At 71.9% G+C, this 22,506-nt stretch overlaps 1 protein-coding gene across 1 annotated transcript; it reads left to right on the top strand.

The window, feature by feature from the left end:
* The first annotated feature begins 3,349 nt into the window (after positions 1 to 3,349).
* On the top strand, positions 3,350 to 22,102 carry GALNT9 (polypeptide N-acetylgalactosaminyltransferase 9). Its single transcript, XM_037511351.2, has 11 exons — positions 3,350 to 3,578; positions 12,010 to 12,190; positions 14,128 to 14,294; positions 14,547 to 14,721; positions 15,601 to 15,798; positions 18,013 to 18,130; positions 18,661 to 18,846; positions 19,490 to 19,627; positions 20,522 to 20,617; positions 20,873 to 21,040; positions 21,956 to 22,102. The coding sequence occupies exons 1-11, from the start codon at positions 3,350 to 3,352 to the stop codon at positions 22,100 to 22,102; spliced, it is 1,803 nt and encodes a 600-aa protein (XP_037367248.1).
* Positions 22,103 to 22,506: the final 404 nt, after the last annotated feature.

Raw genomic sequence — 22,506 nt, 5'->3', positions numbered from 1 at the left:
ACCGGCCAGCCCTGGCCTCGGGCTCCTCCAGGACATGGGCCTGAGACACCCGGGCAGCGGGGAGGGGACATTCAGCTGGGCAACTCGTACCCAGGAAGGCGGGTCTGTGGCCCCTGGTGTTTTGGGGAGAAAAGAGCAGAAAACAACACCATGAAAACCTTCCTCTCTGCCTGTCTCCCTCCCTCTGCCTGTCTCTGTCTCTCTCCGCTTCCCCTTGACGCTGATGTCCTCTCTGGCCCTCCCCTCCGACCCCCTTACCCGCTGGGCCGGCCTCTCCTGCCTGAGGGGGCGGGTGGCACTGGCCACAGCTCTCTGCCCTCCGCCACCGCCCCAGGACACCCTGCGGGTGGGCAACTGTGGGCCACCAGGCGTCACCCACGCAGGCCCCACTGCGAGTGAATGGACCCCACACAGCTCTGTGGACACCCGCTGCTCAGACTCAGACCACTCCCTGCAGCGGAGCGGGGGACAGACGTGACCCTGAGCGGGTCTCACGCGAGGCCCTGGACTTGGGAGAGCAGGCAGCACCCCAGAACCTCCACTGAGTGCCCCCAGACATCGTGTCTCCCTAGAGTGCTTGCGCCGAGGCAGCTGATAGAGTCAGGGCTCTCCCTGGGGCCTGGTAAAGGGAGGTCTGATACTTCAGATTTCCTGGAGGCTGAGGGGGTCCAGCGCCACTCCCCAGAGCAGCCTCAGGCCCCGCAGGCACATGCAGGGTTCACGCCCCACCCCACCCCCGCCGTCCCGCTCGGTCCACGGCACAGCGGCGCTGGCCCGAGGCACGTGGGGTCGCGGGTCTGACTGCCAGGCGGTGAGCTTTGGTGCCGCTGAGGCTCCTGCTCTCCCCTGGCCTGGGCCCCACCACCCACACTCCCCGCTGGCCCCAGGGGGCATGGACAGGCAGCCTTGCCTGGCCCCAGGCTGCTCCATGCGTCCAGCCTGCCCAAGGGCATGTCCTTGCCGAGACCCTGGAGACGTGGCCTTCCTTCCTGCGGGACAAGGATGCCGTCATGACCAGGTGCCGTCCACGCCCAGGCCAGGCCCAGGGCTCCGCCGTGACCCAGTGCTCCCCACTGGACGCCGGGCACGGCGGTCTGATGACGGGGTGGCCCGGTGCTGGGTCCTGCTCTCTCGCCTCTGCTGACCGCCCTCCCCAGAGTGTAGCCCCAGCCCAGGGCCAGCCCTGGCTGCCAGCGACACTGCCCTGCAGAGGGTGCCAGCTCCAGCCAGGCCCGCGGCAGGCTGGCGGGGGGCAGTGAGCAGGCTCTGTCAAGGGAGGAGGTGGGGCCCGGAGGGGCTGCCTCTTGCTCCCAGAGTGCTTGGGGAGTCAGACGTGCTGTTTGCTGGACATTTGACGCACCCCCTTTCCCGCAGAGACCCCCAGATCTCCCCAGGTCAGCGGGCTTGTTCTTGGAATGAAGTTTAGGCAAACTCGAGGTACATAATAGCCTGTTGCATTTAGAAGCAGCACAACAACGCACACGAGACCCCGCCTTCTCCCGCAAAACCACCTCACCGCCCGCTCCGACGACCACTCGCGAGAGAGCTGGTTTTCCTTGAGCGACGATGGCTAAAAAACTGGATTCTGGAGCCCCATTGCCTGGGCTTGAATGCCAGACCCAGGCTTGGCCGCCGCCGGGACCTTGAGCAAGGCGCGAGCCGCCTGCTGCCTGGGCTTCCCCGGCTGGGAAGGGCGCCGGCCGCCTGCCCGCCCCGCGTCAGGACAGGCCGAGCAGCGACTCCCGGTCACAGGCCGGCGCGGCCTCCTGCAGGGAGCACGGGAGCCCCAAACCCACCCCGCCCTAGGGCAGGTCCCTGAGCGTCTTGCAACAAATGTCCTGAAAAAGAAAAGAAAGTCTTGGCGGCAGAGCGAAGCGGGCGTCCCGGCCCTTCCAGCCTCTGCCGAGGGGTGCCGGATGCTGAGTTGCCGGGATGAGGGGTTGAGCCACGAGGGGGCATTGGAGGAGCATCCTGGGCTGGGGGCGGGTGGCTGGAAGACCTGATGTGCCGCCCCCAGACACACGCACAGACACACAGACGCACACGGGCACGGGGACGTGCACACCGCGGCCCAGAGCGCCGAGGCTCGCGGACCTTGTGTTCATCTCTGTGCAATAAACGCTCCTTTTTCAGTCACTCAGCAAACATTCGCTGAGCCCCGACCCGCCGACACCCCGAGTGTGTCATGAAGTGGGGAGCCAGACTCGCCAGCCTGCCCGCGGCTCTGGCCCGGCCCTCCCTGGAGGGCGGCGGCTTCTCCTCTGTGGAATATGCTCTGGGGCTGCAGCGGGCGGTGTGGCGGGCGCGCTCTGCTCCCAGGTCTGCGGCCCAAGCCCTGGCGGATGTGAGGCCCAGGGAAGGTCCCTCCCCTCCAGGGCTGGGTGTGGGGTTCAGCTGGAGGTGGCCCGCTGCCCCCCAACTTCCTGCTGTCCACCTGCCCTTGAATCAGCCGCGCGGCCTCAGCCTCGGCCGGAGAGGGGAGCAGGGGGCCCGCGGCTCCCTGGGCTGAGAAGGGGACTCTGACCGCCCGCCCCGCGCCCCCCCTGCGCGCTCCGGACACCCGCCTGACCCCCCCCCAGGCCCCGCGCCTCTCTCAGGTCTGGAGCCTTGGGAGGGGCGGGGAGGAGGTGCCCGCGCCCAGCGGCCGAGGACGCCCTCGGTTCAGGTCCCCAGAGCGCGCGGCGCCCCCCGCCCCCCGCCGCGCCCGGGAGCGCGCAGGAGCCCGCGCCGGACCCGCCCCGACCCTGCGGGACGCTGCGCCCCGAGTGGCGCGGGGGGCGGGCGCGGGGGGCGGGGGCGGGTGGGGGCGCCGGGGGCGGGTGGGGGTGCGGGGGGCGGGGTGCGGGCGGGCGGGGCGGGCGCGGGGGCGGGGTGCGGGCGGGCGGGGGCGGGGCGGCGGGGTGCGGGGGCGGGTGGGGGCGCGGGGGGCGGGTGGGGGTGGGGGTGCGGGGTGCGGGCGGGTGGGCGGGGCGGGCGCGGGGGGCGGGGGCGGGGCGGCGGGGTGCGGGGCGGGCGGGCGGGGCGGGCCCGCGCCTGCTGCTGCGGCCGCGTCACTCCGCACCGGCGCGGTGGCTGCGGGCGGGCAGGAGCCGCCTGGCGACCCGAGCGCCCGCCGCCCGCGCCCCCTCGCCGCCCCGGCCCAGCCCCCGCGCCCCAGACGGGGCGGCGCCCTCGGCGGAGGATGCCCGCCGCCCCCCGCGCCCGCGGCCCCGGGCAGCCCCCGCGCGCCGCCCCGGCCGGGCGCGCCGAGCGGCGGTGCTGAAGGGACAGCGCCGGGCCGGGCCGGGCCGGGCGGGCCGGGCCGGCCGGCCGGGATGCCCCGCGGGTGAGCGCGCCGCCCGCCGCGCGCATGGCGCTGGCCAGGAGGGTCAGAACTTTGCTGACGGTCAACATCCTGGCGTTCGCGGGCATCGTGCTCTTCTCCGTGTGCTGCCGCCTGCACGGCCGCCCCGACGCGCGGCGCCGCGCGGACCCCGGGGCGCAAGGCCGGCCGGCCCCGGGGGGCGCCCCGGCCGAGCGCGAGGCCATCCTGCAGCGCCTGGACCGCCTGGAGGAGGTGGTCTACCGCCAGCTGAACGGTGAGTGGCCGGCGGCGCCCGGGGACCCCGGCGGGCAGCCCTCCGCGCAGTCCCGCTGCCCCCGCCTCAGGGGCCCGGTGGCCACGGGCGGAACTCAAGCCGCTGCTGGGGAGGGAGAGGCCGGGGGCAGCAGGAAGGAGGAGGCCTGGGCAGAGGCGTTTGCCAGGGTGACGGCTCGTCCGGCTGGGGGTGCCGGACGGCGGCCCCCCCACCCCGCGGCCGCGGCTCCAGCCTTCCAGAGGGAACTTGAGAAGCTTCCGGAGCGGCCCCAGGCCCGCCGTGGGGCACACGGGTGCACTGTGCGAGGGAGCCTCAGCCTCCTGGGAGAGGCGTGGGGGGAGAGAGCTGCCCGGCCTGTGGCCGCTTCTGCAGGGGATGAGCCAGTGACCACTGCGACCTGGACACCTCCCCCCGGGCTCCGGGCTCTGCAGGGAGCTGCCCCGGGACAAGCTTGGGGCCAGGCAGGGTCTGGCCTCGCGGCAGGTGTGCCCTCTGGTGTGAGGGGCAGGGCCAGGGCTCTGGCCTCCCTCTCCGTGCAGAGGGGAAGACCCAGCCACCCCTCTGTGGGCTCCTCCTGCTGCCCTGGCTGTTCCGGGCACCCCTGCAAGCCTCCTCTGGCCCAGGCGGCACCCCGGGGGCGTCTTGGCTTCCAGCAGGAGGGTGGGGGCAGCTCGGAGTGGGGCTGGGGGGCAGCGCTGCCTCGGGCCTCCGGGTTCTCCCAGAGCACATGGCCCCCTCCGGGGGTCTGAGCATGCCGGCTTCTCCCCTCCCAGCCCAGCAGAGGAGGGAGAAAGTTTCCTTCAGCCTCCAGCTGGCGCGACCCCCCGGAGCTGTGCCCTCGGCCGCGCGCGGGGCTGTGGCAGCTGTGGCCAGCGTCAGGGGGCGGCCGAGGGTACAGAAGGACGCTGGCAGTCGGGCCTCGGCGGGTCGCAGCCTGGCTCTCGGGAGCTGGCCTCTGCCAGGGAGGGGATGTGGCCCCTGCCTTGCCCCGGCCCCATCGCAGGCCACGGCCCCAGACAGCCCCCCACGGGCCCCTCCCTCCCCGCCAGCCCCTGCTCCTGCCTTTGGGAAAGTCTTTCCCCCTCTCACCAAATCGCTTCGCGTCCTCAGTGTCTCTCCTCCCTTCCCCTGCTCCACACACCCCTTCCACCAGCGCCCCTGCTCGCGGCCCTCCCGTGTCCCCCATTTCACTTTGCTCCCCTTTGTGTCTCCCCTCCCCCACCCCTCCCCCCGCCCCTCCCCGCCTGCCTCTTTGGGGAGAGCCTCGCTCTATGCAGGAGCCTCCGGCACTCGCTCCTGGAACACACGAGGCCCCCCTAACGGGCCGGGTTGGTCCCAGAGGGGGCCGGGGCTCGGCAGCCCTTGCGAGTGGCGCTGGAGGCGGCGAGGGTCCTCGCAGGGACCCCGGGGTGCCGGTTGGGCCCCGGCCGGTTGAGCCTCCACACGTGAGGCTGATTCCTGGAGTCTCCGCCTGACCTGACCCCGCTGAGTTTCGAGGGCCGGGGAGGAATCCGGGGCAGAATGGATTTCCCACTCGCGTCTCCGGCCCCACTGCCCACTGGAGGGCCGCGCAGCAGGAGCAGCCTGCGGGTCGCAGCAGCCGGGGGGGTCCCCACTTCCTGGCCATCCCGGGGCCCTGCGCGGGGGCCGGTGAGCGGGCAAGGCTCGGGCGAGCCGAGGGCGAGGGCGCAGCCTCCCAGCTCAGCCCCCGCCTGCTCCGGCCGCCTGCTCCGGCCCCTCGGCTTGCGGAGGGAGCAGGAGGCGGTTCCGGGTCCTCCTGCCCCCCAAGGGAATGGCCAGCGGCTCGCGGGCCGCGGGAGGCTCTGCTGTGGGGGCTCCAGGCGGGCGAGCTGCAGGCCGGTGCCGGCTGCTCCGGAAGGCGCCCTGGGCCGCTGCACGCGGGGCCTCGGGCCAGGCAGCCTCGGCCGGTGCTCGCCGACACTCGAGCGACACTGGCTGCACGCGGAGGTTTCTCTGGAGTCAGCGCTTTGCCTTAAAATGAAGGTTTGAGAGGCGGCAGCCGTCCCCCCGCTGTGCCCATCAGCCCTGCGGTGAGGGCAGCAGCCTGAGCCCCGTGGGCCGCGCCTGGACCTCGGCCAGAGGCTGTGCGTCCCCCGGAGGGCAGACTAAGGGGCGCTGGCAGGGGCAGGCCGGCTTCTCTTCAAGGACGTCGGGGTCTCGAGCACACGAGACAACGGGGCTGAGCTCTGGGCCCATTTTCTGCCCCCCCGTCCTGCCCAGAACCACGGCCTCCCCAGCTCCCACGGCGGGGCACGGGGCTACGTCTCGCCCCGCCGCCCTGCTGGGCTGCCCACTGGTCACCGCCCCGCACCCGCAGCTGTGCAGCCCCGGAGACCCGCCCCGCCCGGCACCCCCGAGCCTTTGAGTCTGGCTTCGTCCCTCTCCGCTGGCCGGGCTGGCTCCGGCCCGTCAGACCACAGATGAGTTGGGCCCGCCGGCCTGTCCCAGAGGGCAGCTGTGCAGACCTGGGGGGCAGAACAGCTTCACACCAGCTACTCGCCCTCACCTGCTCCACTGGGGGATGCAGGTGGGCGCGGGGGCTGCATCTGGGGGGCTGCGTCTGCGGGGGCTGTGTGTGGGGGGTGGGCCAGGCAGGGGTCGCAGCTCCGTGGAGACAGGCGTGCAGGGGCAGTCGCCAGCCGGGGCCCTGGTGATTGCATTTACAGTTCAGCTCAGCAATCTGCATACTTCAGAGGCTCAGGGCTGTTTCCTGAGGACGCCTTGCCCTTCCTTGACGGGAAAGTCCACAAAAATAAGTCTCTGCGTTCTCTTATCTGATGTCCAGGCGAAGCCAGGTCCCCTACAGAGGCCGCGGCCCTAGCCGGCCGGTGCTCAGTTCTATTCTCTGAAACTGTGCCCAGGGCCCCAGGGACCAAGGGCGGGAGGGGCCAGGCCGGTCCCAGCTCTGGAGACCCTGCGGAGCTGGGGCGTCTCACACGGGATCCCCGCCACCCTATGTGCTGGTCGTCTGCTGCCTGCAAGGCCCTGGCAGCCATGCCCCCGCCATCACCTCCCCAGAAAGAGAAGCTCCTGTCCTGGCTACTTTAAGGGCCTCGGTGGCAGGGCCCAGCCCCTCCCACCCACCGTCAGTCCATCCGTCCGTCCGTCCATACCCGCCCACCCCCGTGCGTTTGCCCGTAGCGCCTGCTGGGAATCAGGGGCCTCAGCATGCGGGGACGGCGCCCTTGTCCTCAGAAGCCAGGAAAGAGGGAGAAAGGTCCGCCCTGGGCCCGCCCAACAGGACCCCCTGGGATGACCTGGCCCCCACTTTCCGGGCACCCAGAGCCTCAGCTCCCAGCACCCTCACTCTGTCCCCTCGTGGGCTCTTGTGGCTCCTCCTGTCCTGGCTGAGGGCTCGCCGGGGCACAGGGGAGGGGCCGGCAGGGCGGGGCCCCATGCTGAGCCAGGCCTGCCCAGACCACAGGCCCTGCACCACCACGCAGGCGGGAGGGGGTGCCTGCGTGGGGCTGCCCGGTGTGTCCAGCGGCTCCCGAACTCCCGGCCAGGGCCGTGAACCCCCACAATGGCCAGCACGAGCGTAGGCTATGCCCGCCGGGTCCGCGCCGCGGCCTCCCCTGACCTATGTCCAGTCGCGGCCTTCCTGCTGCTCGCTGGGGGCGCGGAGCCCCGCGTGGGGGGCGGTCAGCGGCTGCGCCTGCAGCACACAGAGGGAGGAGCTGGCGGGGGACACGCCGCACGGTGCCCGCCCCCGTGCCCTGCGACGCTGGGTGGGTGCTGGCAGTCGGCGCCCTGCGTGTCCTGGTGGCGGAAGCGGCCTCGGCAGCGGGCGTTGCTCTGTGGGGCCCCAGCCCCGCCGAGGTCACAGGCGCAGGGAGGACGCATCGGGCCCGGCCCCCGCTGCCTGGCCCACATGAGCCAAGCGGTCTCAGGTGGAGGATGCCAGGGGCGGGCGGCAGAGCCTGTCTCGTCCCGGGCCTGTGTCCTGTGTCCCGAGTGACCGGGCGTCCTCCGGGGCCGACGAGATTCGCGTCGGCTCCGGAGGCTCCTCTGCATGTCCGCGGCCCTCCCGCCCGCTCAGGGCTGAGGCTGGGGGGCGGCGGGCCAGGCCTGCTCCCGCGGAGAGAGGATCCCCCAGGCCCCCTGCAGCCCCCACGCCCAGCCTGGTGACCCCACCCTCCTGGCCAGGGTTTGCGGCTTCCTGGAAGCTGATCTGGCTGTTGTTTGGAGCTGAGCCGTCTTGGGGCACAGGTCGGCCCCGGCTGCAGCGAGTCCCCTCTCTGGGCGGCCAGAGGCCCAGCCCAGGCCGAGGGTGCTGTGCCGGGGCCGCCTCTCAGAGGCCTCTGACCGCAGCCCCGGGCCCCTGCAGTTGGCTTCAGGCCCCGTGACATATGGAAACGGGGCTCGGCGAGCCGGGAGCCGGGAGCCGGGAGCTGCACTTCCTTCCCCGAAGCATCGCAGCCGCCCACGGGGCTCTGGGGGAGGCGGCGCCAGGAATGGGCAGCTGTGCCTGCTTCCGGGGCCTCCTGCCTGGCGGGGCCGCGCAGCGGTGGGCGCCCCTCATCTCTCACCTTCCCGCTTCCTTGGCGGAGAGAACGCGAGGGTGACGCAGCCGTGGATGTGCCCGACTGCACGGGGAACGCCGGAGGCGGGGCCCAGCCCCGGGAGCTGCCCCTCTGAACTCCACCCAGGCCCGTCCCCCGTGTGGCCTCCGGCCTCTGGCCGCGCAGTGGCTGCCTCGGCGGGCACTGCATCCCTCGGGCACTGCATCCCAGTCCGGGCGGGAAGGAGCGGGGTGCGCCATGACGAGACAGGGGAGACGGAGCCCCGTGTGCCGGCAGGTCTGCGCCTTCTGACCCGTTTCAGAAACTCCACCCAGCCAATTCCACTAAGTGCTCCGGAGCAGACATTAGCCCCAGGCCCTGCCTGCGGAGGGGGCACTGGGGCTGCTCGCATGTCCAGCGAGCAGGCACTGGACAGCAGGCACTGGGCAGCAGCAGAGTGCCTGCCAAGGGTCTCTGCGGCCTCCCCTCCCTCTGCTGTCTCCCTCCTCATGAGTGAGTTTGCTGCGGCTCCACGTCCAGGTACAGGGACGCTCTTGGGGCACCGGCTGCCCAGGAGGTCACAGGCCCACCCAGGTGAGGCCGCGGGGGGCACATTCACCCAAAGACGACACCAGGCCTCACCCTGACATGGCCAACGGGGCAGCAAGTAGGGCCGGCCTCGTTCCCTCCCCTGTGAAGCGGGCAGGATGCTGCACTCGCCTCCAGGCAGCGTGGGGCCAGCGTGCAGTGTCCCCGGCAGGGCCCAGCCCCTCCCTGCCAGCCCCCCTTCACCTCTGCACCAGAGCTCGAGCACTGCTCTCTCACCTGGGTCATCAATGTGCCCTGCAAAGCTGTCACCATTTACAGAGCCAGGGATCCGAGCCGGACGCCCCTGGAGCCATGTCTACACCCGCTGGGCTGGCCAGCAGCGGAGGCCCTGGTGGCGAGCGAGTTGCTGGCCTCTGGGCATAAACCTGAAGCGCTGCCTTCCCTGGAAGGCAGTTCTGCCTCTTTGACCATCGTGTCTGGAGCAGTGACCCCGGCGAGGGGTACAGTGCGCCCGTTACCCCAGTCCCCACCATGCCCCATAGCCTCATACCCACCCCCGCACAGATGCCGAGCACAGTCCCAGCTTATCACAAACGTCCAGGTCACGTCCCTCAAGGCCCTGGAGGGACAGTGTCAGGAGAGCTGAGCCTGTCCCAGGCCGTCCCCTCGCCCTCACCTCCAGCTGAGCCTGCCCCAGGCCCGCCGCGCGCCCTTCCCGGCCCCTGCCGCAGTCTCCCTGCCGCGGACCAGCACAGCAGTAGACGATGAGGCCGTCTCAGCAGCACTCCCCCTGCAGTGCCCTCCACACTGTCTGTTGTCATTAGAAAAGTGCATTCCCTCAAGTCGCGGGCGAGGACTTCAAATGACAATTGCAGAAAAGCAGAACTGTTGTGGGCACAGTGGTCTTTGCACACAGAAGTCCTTCCCGTTCGGGCAACAGCATGGGGGCTACCGGAGCCCCCCTAAGCTGCTCATGGGCCAGTGCCTCCTGAGGGGTCTCCTGGGGCCTGAGCTGAGGCTGCTCTGGAGGCAGGTACCCTGGGTGCGACAGGGCTGGGTCAGGCGGGACTTGCAGGGCGCTGGAGACGTGCTTGCATCCTCGGGGCCTTTGCATCTCCTCCCCACCTTGTCAACTGCTCCCCACACCCTGAGCTGCCCCCACACCCTCGTGCCTGGACACCCAGCCAGATGGACCCTTGTGAGCCCCCTACAGGCCTCTGCCACGGAGCAGCCTGGCCAGCCCAGCTCTGCTCTGCCAGCCCAGCGCCCACCCTCCTGGGCCGGGGTGGACACTCCTCAGCAGGCCACACACATGGCCAGCACCTAGAGCCGTTTAACTCTTTGTAAGCCTGCGCTGTTAGTGGAGCACCCGGGGGCGTTTACAAACCCCAAGGAAGCGGGGCCTCCCTGCTGGCCTGAGAGTCAGTCTCAGGCTGTCACCCCTGGGGCCTGAACCTGTCCCCGGCTGGGGAGTGACCCCCAGGCCACAGCAGACCTCTCCTGTCTCCCCGCTGCTCCCCTCAGCAGGGGATTTCAGTGGCTCTGCCTGTTCTGCTCCCCACTCTGTCTCTGGGGAGTCCTCTCACGCCCGCATCTCTGGCCTGCACCCCAGCTCTTCTATACAAAAAAGAAAAGGCAAGGAAAGGCAGGGAAGAAAGAGGAGCTAATTGTCACCCTAGAATTCAGCACTTGGTGATGCCATGACCCGAGCGGCGGGGGATGAAAACTCACCTCATGAAGGGGGTGAGGGAAGACGGGCCCAGCGGGAGGGGAGACCAGAGGTGCTGCCCGGCCGCGGGGTCCTGGGAGAAGCCCCCCACGGGCAACTTGGGAAGAAAACCGGACCCTGAGGGAGTTGGGGCCAAGGGCGATGATGTGGGTGTGGCAGGAGACAGGGCAGGGCCGGGCTGGTGTGGGAGGAGGCCGCGGCCTTGGCCTGGAGCCCCCCAAGAGGGGAGGGCAACGGCAATTCAAGCGTGGCCGCTGGACCCCAGAGCAGGCCACTGGCGGGGATGGGGCGGCAGGACAGAGGGACACCTGGCCGGGGGGGCTGGAGGGTGTGGGCCTCCTAGGGGTGGCTGTAGTGGGGGACAGCGGGGGGCTTCAGACAGGGCTAATCCAGGGCCCGGGGAGCGGTGGGTGGGCACTGACCGCTGACCTGTGGGGGCGCCGCAAACAAGGCAGAAAGGCCGGAAGGGAAGAGACGGGGAAGGGCCTAGGAGCCCCGGCCCGGGCCCTGCCAGGCTGCGTCGGCGTCCGCGGGAGGGAGGGTTCAGGACGAAGGTGACTTTAAGGATAGAAATGATGATGGCGGAAGCGGGTCCCCAGGAAGACGCGCAGCCCCGGCCGCCCGGCCCTCCCCTCGGAGCACCAGCCAAGTGCGGGGAGGGCTAGAAAGAGACGGGTGCGCCCCGGCCTCCCCCCCACCCCGCCTCGGCCCCCAGGGGGCGCCTCACATTCTCACGAGCAGATGAAGAAAGAAACGGCCCAGCCCAGCGGGCAAGTTCACGCGGGCGCCAAGAAGGCCTAGTCCCCCTCCGTGACGCGGGCCGTGCGTGGCGGCCTCACAGGCACGTCCTGCCGCTTGACCCGACCTGGTGTGGCCGCTCGTGGCGGGCCCAGGGTCCTCTGGGCCTCCCGAGTGCCCTGCAGTGGGCACGTGTGACCTTCCAGTAGCGAGAAAGGCCCTTCCAGTGAGGAGACAAGGGCTGTGCTGCCGGCCGCGACAGAACCAACCCTGGCCCCTGGAAGCAGCGGGCCTGGAAGAGCCCGGGCGGGATCTGTGTCCGGCACTTCAAGTCCAGCCTCAGCAAACAGCCCTAACATCGGACGAGAGCCGGGAGGCGCTGGGCTGCGGCGGGCCCCGCGGGTGGGGGCCGTCGCCTGCCCCAGGGACACCGCCCGCGAGCAGGTGCCTTGGGCTGCGGCCTGAGGACGGCTTTGCATTTTAAAATTCATTTCATTTTTATTTTCTGTTTTAAAAATTAATGCGCTGCACTTCTTAGAGCAGCTTGGGGGGTATGGAAAAATAAGGTGGGGCAAGCAGAGCCCCTGACAGCTTCCTCCACCGGGAGCAGCGCCAAGTGGCAGCTTTGGCTCAACTGATGAGAAACTTGTAACTAGGCTCCACCATGTCGCGCCTTCTGCGGCTCCGGCCCGCCCTGCAGTACGGCGCCGAGCGGCTTCCGGCCAGAGCCTGGGCCCTTCCACCTCCCCTGCCTCCCAACCGGGTCTGGCTTCTCTGGGAGCCGGAAGCGGGAGTCCTGCAGGGGAGGGTCTGCGGCGCCTGAGCCTTGTGGAAAGGCTGGGGAGAGGCCGGGGGGGCTGGGCTCCCAGGCTGCTGACCGTCCTGTCCGCAGGCCTCGCCAAGCCCATGGGGCTGGTGGAGGGGCCGGGCGGCCTGGGCCAGGGTGGCGTGGCGGCCACACTGCGGGACGACAGCCTGGAGGCGGAGAGCAAGTTCGAGGAGTATGGATACAACGCGCAGCTCAGCGACCGCATCTCCCTGGACCGGACCATCCCCGACTACAGGCCCAAAAAGTGAGTGTGGCTCCGCCCCTGCAGCAGGGGCCTGGGGACGAACATTCACACACCTACTGCCCAGCAGGGGGAGGTGGTCGGGGAAGGGGAGGTGGCCCAGACTCTGGTGGAGCCCCCTGGCCGGGGTGGGAGGGCAGGAAGGGGAGGGAGGAGGGGCGGGGCTGAAGCTCTGAGGGTGGCACTGGGCTGGCCAGGGAGCTGTCTCACCAGAGACGTGTCCTCAGACGCGTGTCAGGGCCTGGGAGATGTGTGCCACATACGCACAGGTGCATGTGGGTAGCGTGTGTATGTGTGTGCACACCACACGTGCGCGTGTGGACCCGTGTGGCTGCACACACCTTGTGCACACCGGTCCCCGCCCTAACTAGCGCCCTCGCCCACTCGAGCCAGCGTGCGCTCTACCTCCCTCCCGGATGCGCCGCGGGCCTCCCTTTGCCCCGGAGGGCAGCACTCCTGATGGGGCAGCGCTCGGTGAGCCACAAACACACAAGACCGGCCCACGGGAGGGAAGTCGAGCGAGTCCAAATTAAACAGCATCACAAAAATGGACGCCTTTCCCGAGACTCAGCCCGCTCCACGCAGAGTGCCCGGTGCTGCTGGCGCCCTCACCAGACCGACTGTCGCTGCGCGCTGCGGGCTGGCCTGGGCACGGGCCCAGCGGCCGGGGCTGCTCCCTGGGTCTCAGCCCTGTTGGACGTGCAGTCCCTGCCGGGGAGGCCCGGTTCCTCCCCCGCGGGCCCCTCCAGGCCTCCGGGTGTGTGCGGGGAGGGCGGCCCGGTGGGCCTGCTCTGGAGCTGCTGGCTGCCCATGGGGGGTGTGGGGTCTGGGCAGCGCTGTCCAGAGGGCAGGAGCCCGTGGCACCCAGAACTGCCACTCCCGGCCCTGGCGGGGGCTCCCGGGTGGCTGTGAAGCCGGTGGCCCTGCGGGAGATGGATGTGGCCCTGCTGTCCCGGCTTGAGGCCCGGCTCCCGGGGGGGGGGCCCCTGCCGTCCTTCTCTCTCCAGCTGCGGTTACTTCCCTGGGGGGATAGAGGGCGTCCCCATAAATTTCCACCAGGGTTGCTGGTGTGGCCGCTCCCAGGAGGCCCCCGGACGCGCCTGCCCGAGCTCTTGTGGGTCACCAGCGGCCTCTCGGGCCGCTGCTTCCAGCAGGTGTGACCCTCGGCTCTCGGGCCTGGGGGCTGCGGGCCGGGGCCTCTTTGGGCAGAGCCCAGGGGTGACTGGCGCTCACCCCGCCAGTCTGCAGGGAGCCCCAGCGCTGACCAGGAGCCCCAGGAGGCCGCAAGCGCCCCCTGCTGGTGACTGCTCAGGGCCCTGCCCCGCTCCTGCACTGGAGCTGCTGCTAAAGGACGCGGGGAGGGCGGGAGCTGGAGGCAGGGGCGGGGCTTGTGGGGGTCCTCCGGGGGTGCGGGGAGTGGAGCGTCTCCGGGGGTCCAAAAGCACAGCCCAGCTCCCGGCGGCGCTGGCTGCATCTGGGCTGGGAGGGGCCTCGGCCCACGAGGGTGCAAAGTCCACCCCCTCCCCACTGATATTCGTATTTGGGGGTGCAAGGGCTGGGTGACATATGGAGCAGGAGTGGGGTCCCCCCAAAGAGATGGAGGTGTTGTGTTCCTAGAGCGTTCTCAGAAGCGGCTACAACACCAGAGCTTCCTGGCTCAGACTGAAGACCCCACAGGTGGGGGGGCCCAAGGGCTTTGGGGGGCCCAGAGTGCTCGCCGGCGCTCTGTGACGTCACGACCCGGCCTCCCAGCACCTGCTCAGCTTCGCTCCGCACCGCACAACACGCCCCTCCTCAGGGCAGGACGGCCCCACAGCCCTGTCCTCCAGGCAGAGCGGCCGTCCTGCCCCTCAGGAGCCGCTGCGGTCTGTCGGTCTCCCCGGGCCACAGCAGGGGGCCCTGTGCAGCACCCCGAACCGCAGGGCTTGCCGCCCCTGCAGGTGCAGGCACCTCACCTACTCGGCCGACCTGCCCCAGATCTCCGTGGTCTTCATCTTCGTCAACGAGGCGCTCTCGGTGATCCTGCGCTCGGTCCACAGCGTGGTCAACCACACGCCCTCCCAGCTCCTCAAGGAGGTGGTCCTGGTGGACGACAACAGCGACAACGGTGAGTGGGTGGCCTGGCGCCCGCAGGACCCGCCCCCCCACCGCACTTCCAACTGCCCCCATGCCCCCAGCCCCCCCATGCGCCCAGCACCCCCCGCCTGGCCCTGCCAGCCCCGCTGCCCGAGTTGTCCGCTCCTTCGTGGTCTATGGGGCTGGCCCCGGGGCCTCCCGGGCCTTGCCGGGCCACGTGGCCGCTCAAGGAGCGGGGGCCGGGCGCGCCTGGGGCCCCTGGTGAGGCTGCCTGTGCCCGCAGCGGAGCTGAAGGCCGGCCTGGAGCAGTACGTGGGCAGGCGGTACCCAGGCCTGGTGAGGATCGTGCGCAACAGCCGGCGGGAGGGCTTGATCCGCGCGCGGCTGCAGGGCTGGAAGGCGGCCACCGCCCCCGTCGTGGGCTTCTTCGACGCGCACGTGGAGTTCAGCGCGGGCTGGTGAGGGCGGCCGGCGGGTGGGGGGCTCCGGTCCAGGGCGGCTCCCCCCGACGGGGAGCACACTCCCTCACCTGCTCCCCCAGGACCCTTGCGGCCTCAGACCAGGTGCCCAGGCTCGACGTCCATCCACCGGCGTCAGCCACGGGAGGCCTGAGAGCCGGACACAGGGCTGAGCCGTCCCTCCTCCTCCCGAAACGTCTAGATCAGAGTCCACGCGCTGCTCTCACCCCTGGGGGTGTGGCCGGGGCCCCAGGGCTCACCGTGAGGCCGGGAGAGGTTCCGGACAGGCCTGGAGCAGGGACCTGTGGCCCCGAGTGCCGTGGCCGTCCAGAGGCGCCCGCAGCCCCCAGGTGTGGCGAGGGCTGGGCTCGGCGTCGGCTGACCCCCGCCCTGGGTCCACTGCATGCCCAGGGCCGCCTTGGGCCCCGGGCAAGGCCGCCACTCAAGGGCACCACGAGGCCTCAGGGAGGGCAGAAAAGGCGCATCTGAAGCCTCTGCCCGCAGCGGCTCCGTGCCGCTTCCCCGATGGCCCTGGGCCAGTGGGAGGTCACAGGGGCAGGGGCTGTGGGGGAGGCGCCAACCCTCCCCCGCCCCCCCGCACATCTGGCCCGGGGCCGGGGCCTTCACGCTCCAGTTCCACCACTGTCTGCGGACCGGCTTCCCCGGGCCAGGGCGGGGTGGGCCGGTCCATCAGCGGCAGCTGCGGGCGCCCGAGGGTCTGGAGCCCTGAGACCCGCCTGCGGCCCAGCCTCCCAGAGGGGAGCACAGGAGAGTGGGCCTGGGGCTGCTAGGAGGGGGGCCGCCCCCCGCCCCCACCGTGCCCCCCCGCCATGCCCCCCTCACTGGCCGTGTCCCCCCTCACGGGGGGTGCTCCCGCAGGGCCGAGCCCGCCCTGGCGCGCATCCGGGAGGACCGCCGGCGCATCGTGCTTCCCGCCATCGACAACATCAAGTACGACACCTTCGAGGTGCAGCAGTACGCCAGCGCGGCGCACGGCTACAACTGGGGGCTCTGGTGCATGTACATCATCCCGCCGCAGGACTGGCTGGACCGCGGGGATGAGGCCGCGCCCATCCGGTGAGCGCGGCGGGCGCTAGGGGGGCGCCGGGCCGCCGGGCCGGCTCTAGGGCAAGGGGAGACCCCCAGGAGGGAGAGCACGTGATGCGCAGGCGGGGGCGGGGGGGGGGGTTCAGGGCGCCCCGCAGAGACAGCCCGAGGGGGAGGGGCCCAGGTGCCGAGCGAGGAGGGGCGCGGGGACAGCCTGCCACAGTGAACCCCGCCGGCAGCCAGGAGGCCCAGCGGGGACCCCGCGATTCGCAGCATCGCCGGACGCAAAACCCCAAGTAAACAACCGGCGGAGACTCGAGTCCCAGGAGGCGGCCAGCGTGCCCGGGGCGGGGGCGCCCAGCCCGGGGACAGACAGGCCCGCGGCCGGCCTGGATGGCGTCCGCGCGAGCGGGGTGTGGTCGGGGCCCAGAGGCCCGGGGAGCCCGATGGTCAGGACCCGTCAGCAGCGCCGGGGCTTCCCGACGTCCACAGGGGCTGGAAGTACCGGGCGGACGCAGAGGGTGGTGAGAGACGAGGGGCCTGCCCAAGCCTGGCCCTGCCAGCCAGGAGGAACGGCTCGCCGGAGCACCCCGCCGGACCCCCAGTGGCCTCCCGGCGGCCCCCCGCGGCCGGCCCACCCTGCTCCAGGCGCTCACGCAGCACCGCCCGGGCACCCGCCTAGGAGGGCCTGGGGGTCGGGGGGCTGGGGTCCCTGCAGGGTGCCCCCCTCCTTCAGGACGCCCCCTCCCCCCAGGCACTGTTTCCCTTTAAAACCTTGCATCAAAGACGAGGAAATGACCTGGCCATACGTGGCTGGTTCTGGGAGGTGAGGAGTGGACCCCCAAAAACTCGCTCCGGGATCCGGACGTTCCCAAGACTGAGCATAACAAACGCGCTCACCCCTCCCTGTGGAGGGGCTTCCGGACACAGCCTGAGGCGAGACTGGTCCTGTCGGAGGGAGGCTGCCCCCCCACACCCCCCACTGCCCGCGCCCTCCAGGCAGCCCCTGCCCTGCACCCCTCGGCCCCACACCCGCGGCAGAGGAGAGCTGGGGGGCGGGAGGGGGCGGGGGCGGGCCGGAGCTCTGGCAGGCGGGACCTCCAGATGAGCGCGCCCAGGAGGCCAGGTCGCCCCCGAAACCCAGACCCGCCAGCGGCCAGATTCCCGCCGCGGAGCCCGGGTCTGTCGTGGAGGCGGCCGCGGCGGGAATCGCGCTGCTGCGCCCGAGCGGGCGGCGATCGATCGGCGCCCGGGGCCGCGCTCTGAGGACCCTCGGCTGAGACGAGGAGAGGAATCCCCGGGGGAGGCGCCTCGGCACCCACGGCCGCGCTCAAGCGCCGGCTATCAAACGTCAACACGACCTTAAACTTTTGCTACATGGGATTTGCGGCCAGAAACGAGGACGGAGCAGCCAGGCTTTGCGCACACGGGACAGTCGCCCTTGGGGTCCCCGCGGCCCGCGCGAGCTCCTGCCCCGCTCCCCGCGCCGGGAGCGGCCCCGCAGCCTTCAGGTTGTGATCCGCGCGGTCCCCGGCTTCCACGGAGCTGGTGCCTGCGGCAGCCGGCAAAGCAGGGGCAGCGTGGCCCCCGCGCCCCCCGGGCGCTGGACCCCGCCATCTCGCTGGGAGCTCAGAGACCCTCGGCACCCCGCAGCGGGTCGCCTTGGTTTGGAAGCAAAGCCTTCCGCGGGGCCTCCCTCCGCCGGTGCCCGTCGGGGGCGTCTCTCTCCTCCCATCCGCTGGCCGGCCTCAGGGCTTGGGAGAACCCCATGGAGGGGTGAGGACCCAGCGGGGCGCAGACGCTGGCGGGGGGCAGTCGGAGCTGTCTCCCGCAGGCCGGGCGGCTCCTGCGGGGCCCCGCGCTCAGCCCCACCGTGCGCAGATAGAGTCGCTGCCGAGACACCGGCCCCGCAGCTGCCTGGGCACCCCTGGCCGCCCCGCGGGCGCTGCGCTCAGCGAGGGCCAGTGGGGTGCAGGGCGTAGCCTGCGCAGCTGCCCGCGGCGGTCCTGGCTGCGGGCGGGGTTGGGAGGGGAGGCCGGCGCGGCGGCAGCTTGGGGGCGCCCGGCCTGGGTGTGCCTCTCCCGAGCGCGGCAGGGCCTGTGTCCTGGCAGCTGAGAGACAGCGTGAGCCCGGGCATGGCCGCCGGGTGCCCGGCCCTGGACGAGGGCAGGGGGTGGCGGGGAGCGGGGCAGTGTGCCCTCTGGCCGGGGCGCCTGCGCCCCACTCACCAGCCTGCTTCCCCAGCACCCCCGCCATGATCGGCTGCTCCTTCGTGGTGGACCGCGAGTACTTCGGGGACATCGGGCTGTTGGACCCGGGCATGGAGGTGTACGGCGGGGAGAACATCGAGCTGGGCATGCGGGTGAGTCCCCGGCGGGGGGGCCGCGGTCCCCAGGAAAGCCCCCGGGGCTGCACCCGGCGCACCTGCATGTCCAGGCCCTCGCAGCCCCCGCCTGCTGCTGGCCCCCCTCACCTGCTGGCCACTGGGCCTGCGGCTGGCAGGGAAAGCATCTCTGTCCACCGACGTCTTTGGGAGGACGCCGGCTTCAGGCGGCCACCGGGGGCCCCTGGACCCACGTGGGCTCCGGCGTCTGCCCGCTCACGGGTGGCCGTCTTCCTGCTCTGAGCCGCTGGGGACCGCCTGAGACACCCCCCCGGGGTGCAGGCTGCCGGGACGCTCCTCGGCGGGCTAGGGCTGAGCCGCGCGGGCCGGGGTGGTCGGTCGCTTCACCCGTTTTGTTTAGTCAGAGCTTTCGGGGTCTGAGCGGCTCCTCGGGAGAGTCAGTCCTTCTACCACGTAGCCGGCAGGGACGTCAGTTTGGCAGGAGATCCCGCTGTGTGCTGGGGCTCCCCGGGTGCGTCGTGCTCCCCCGGGCGTGCTGTGCTCCCCAGGTGTGGCAGTGTGGCGGCAGCATGGAGGTGCTGCCCTGCTCCCGCGTGGCCCACATCGAGCGCACCAGGAAGCCCTACAACAACGACATCGACTACTACGCCAAGCGCAACGCGCTGCGGGCGGCCGAGGTGTGGATGGACGGCTTCAAGTCCCACGTCTACATGGCCTGGAACATCCCCATGAGCGTACGCAGCGGGGGCCGGGCGGCAGGTCCTGGACGCACAGCCGGGCAGCCTGGCCCCCGCAAGGCCTGGGCAGGTCTGCGGCTCAGGGCACCAGTGCCGAGTGGGGTCCCGGCCCGGAAGCATCAGCGCCCCCAGAGACTGCTGGGAGCTGGGGGACCGGCAGCCAGGGCCCCCTACCAGGGCGCAGCCCCTTCTGGGAGCCAGCCTCTGGGGTTCCAGCAGGGAGGCCCCAGACAGCCCCACGTCCACACTGACCTGTGGGAGCCGAGGCAGAGGCCACCAGGTAGCCCGTGGGCGCCCCGCTGCGAGGTCCTCTTCAGATGTGCTGGGCCCCTCAGGAAGCCAGAGGGGGAGCAGAGCCCCTAAGGGGAGCCGGAGCGGGGGCAGGGCCCCTCAGGGAGCGGGGGGGGGGGCAGGGCCCCTCAGGGAGCCAGAGTGGGGCAGGGCCCCTCAGGGCCCGGGCCTCTCCTCCAGGCTGCGCCCTGGCTGGCACCAGGGCCGCCCTGCAGTGACCTCTCCTGGGGGCCCGGGCTGTGGGGCCAGGCAGGACCCCTCAGAACACACCTGCACCTTTGGGCCGGCGGGGTCCTGGGCAGAGGCGGGACTTGCACCCAGCAGTCTCCCTGCCCGCACTGCCCTGCAGAACCCCGGGGTGGACTTCGGGGACGTGTCAGAGCGGCGGGCCCTGCGCCAGAGGCTGAAGTGCCGCAGCTTCCAGTGGTACCTGGAGAATGTGTACCCCGAGATGCGCACCTACAACGACACCCTCACGTACGGAGAGGTACCGCCTCCGCCTGAGGGCCGGGGAAGGGGCCACTACTTCCCCCCACCCCCGCCCCCTGTGCGGGCTGGACACCCACAGCGAAGAGTCCGGCAGATGCAGGCGCTCCCCCACGCCACCCCCCGCACCAGCGCCCCTGCACCCTCGTCCCCCCACGCCCCGCGTGTCCGCCCCCCGCACGAGCAGGCGCTAACGAGTGCACGGTCTGCCCGGGCTTCGGGGGGGGTGCTCCCGACCAGGGCCATCCCGGGCCCCGCAGCCCCTCACTCCCTGTGAGCCAGGAGAGGGCCCGGGGGGCAGTCCTGGCCGGCCTCCCGGTCCTGCGCTCCCGGCCCACCCCGAGCCAGACACCCCCGGGCCGGGCTGTGCCGCAGGGGCTGCTGCCCTCACCGGGTCCTGGGCTCCGGCCTGTCCGCCGGGCCCGCGAGAACTTCCCTGCGCGTCCAGGTCAGCCCGGCCCTCGGCCATGGCTGCCGACGCACAGCCCGCAGTGGGGCCTAGAGCCCCCTGGGCTGAAGGGACAGGCACCCGCGCTGCCCACGGGCCTCATGGGCCCCAGAGCCCCGAGCTGGGGTGGGCGCAGCCGCCTGGCCTTGCTCAAGGGCCCACTGTCCGGGGCGGGCCGGGGCGGGCCCGAGCGGGCTCCAGGAGCCCCCGGCGCTGGTGCTGCCCACTGGCTCTCGGGGCAGCCGGGCTCCCAGACGGAGGGAAGTGAGGGTGCTGGAGACACCCCGGGCTGCCAGGCCCGCCTCTGCGAGGGAGAGCAGGCAGGGGCCGGCGCGTGGCGAGGGGGTGGGCGCCCCGCGCGTCCGGCGAGCTGGCCGCAGAGGGGACCCTCCGCTGGCCCAGGCGCGGCATGGGCGCCACGGCTGTCCCCTTTGGCTTGCGGCGCAGGTGAGGAACAGCAGGGCCAGCGGCTACTGCTTGGACCAGGGGGCCGAGGACGACGACAAGGCCATCCTGTACCCCTGCCACGGGATGTCCTCCCAGGTGCGCGCCGCGGGCCCCCAGGGGGAGGGCGGCTGGCGCGTGTGGAAAGGGCGGGTGCGCGGAGGGTGGCGGGGGGGACCCCCTGCGCGGGCTCGGGGGCGGCTCTGGTCCCCGCCCCGCCAGGGTGCGGGCGCCCCGGGGGTTGCGCCAGCGCGAACTCAGCCGCGGCTGAGCCAAGTTCCGGGAAAGAGCCGGGGTCTCCATCGGGGCGGCCCGTGGGGGCCGGCGCGGCCCGCTCACGCCCGCGCCCCGCAGCTGGTGCGCTACAGCGCCGAGGGCCTGCTGCAGCTCGGCCCGCTGGGCTCCACCGCCTTCCTGCCCGACTCCAAGTGTCTGGTGGACGACGGCCGCGGCCGCGCGCCCGCGCTCAGGAGGTGTGAGGACGTGGCCAGGCCCTCGCAGCGGCTGTGGGACTTCACCCAGGTGGGTGTGGCAGGGCCGCCGCGGTCGGGACCCCTCCTTGGCCTCCCCGGGTGGAGCTTTGCGGAAGGGCAGAGGGCCCCCCACCCAGAAGCCTCCGTCGGCAGCGGGCAGGTGGCCAACCGCATCTCCTTCCAGGCTGTGGACGCCAGCGCCCCGGGCCCCGGACCCAGGATCTGGGCCCTCGCCTGCCAGCCCCTAGCCGCCTCCTGCACGCCCCCTCCCCTCTGGCGCCTCTCGCCCGCTCACCGCCCAGACCCCGCCCGGCAGTCTCCCGGGTGGCCGAGAGCTCGGCCCGGAACTCCCAGAGGCGCTGTGGGCTGGGCAGGGCCCTCCTGCCTCTCCCGGCTGCCTCGCGGAGTCCTGGAGGCCTGGGCTGTGGCCGCGCCCCCACCTGGACCCCCCACCCGTATCTCCTGCGTGCCGGGAGCCTTATTTCCCCCAGAAACATCAGCACAGTCCTCTGGCCAAGCGCAGACTCCGGCTGCTGCTTCTGGGGGGCGGGCACGGCGCCAGCCACTCCGGGTCCCTCTGCCGCGGGCTCAAGCAGTGCCCCGTGTGCGGCTGAAGCACCCCACCCCCCGCCCTCCCACCAGGGACGGCCACTACCCGTGGAGCTGCGGGGCAGGCTGCAGGGAGGGCAGGCTGGCTGGAGAAGGGCAGAGGACGCCCGGGACACTGTCCTGCGCTGTCCGGGGCGGGTGGGGGCCGCCCCTGCCGGGGGACCAGGAGCACCTGCCTCAGCAGCCCACGATGGACCCGGGGTCCTGACCCCTCTTTGGCCCCGGGAGACGGAGGGCTGATGGGAGGGCCAGAGGACAGAAGGACTGTCCTCAGCTAGGCCTGGCAGGGACTGCGTGGCCGGCGCCCCACCCCCGCCGCGGAGGCCCCGTGCCCACGCCGACTCTGGCCCCGCAGGGCGGCCCGATCGTGAGCCGGGACACGGGCCGGTGCCTGGAGGTGGAGCTGTCCCGGGACGCCAACTTCGGGCTGCGCCTAGTGGTGCAGCGGTGCTCGGGCCAGAAGTGGACCATCCGGAACTGGGTCAAGCCCGGGCGGCGCTGACACCCGCGCCCCCCAGGCCAGAGGATGGGCAGGCCCGGCCCCGGGGCATCACACGTCCGCCCGCCTACTGGGAGGGCCCGCGGGGACAGTCAGCTCCGGCTCCAAATCACGTGCCTTTTCTATGGACTTCGGGCCGGAGCCGGCGCCCACTCTGCATGTGCCGCGGGCCTGTCCGCGCCCGTGAACTGGGACGTGGCCGCCCCGACCGGCACCCCGGTGGGAACTCACATGGCCTGTGGGGGCCAGGAGGACACGGGAGGAGGGGCTGCGGCCTCAGACAGCCCAGGGCCCGGGGTGGGGGGGGGGCGCCGGGTAAGGAGCCACATCCACAGGGCCTGCGGCCCACCTGCCCCCCGCCCCGGGCAGCCCAGGACTTTGCATCCCGAGGGGTCAGCACATGGGAG

Source organism: Talpa occidentalis, unplaced genomic scaffold, assembly GCF_014898055.3.
Source record: "Talpa occidentalis isolate TD23 unplaced genomic scaffold, MPIMG_talOcc4v2.1 talOcc4.14, whole genome shotgun sequence".
Taxonomy (NCBI): domain Eukaryota; kingdom Metazoa; phylum Chordata; class Mammalia; order Eulipotyphla; family Talpidae; genus Talpa; species Talpa occidentalis.
Note: the sequence above shows the minus strand (reverse complement) of the source record. Positions and strands in the feature narration are given on the sequence as shown.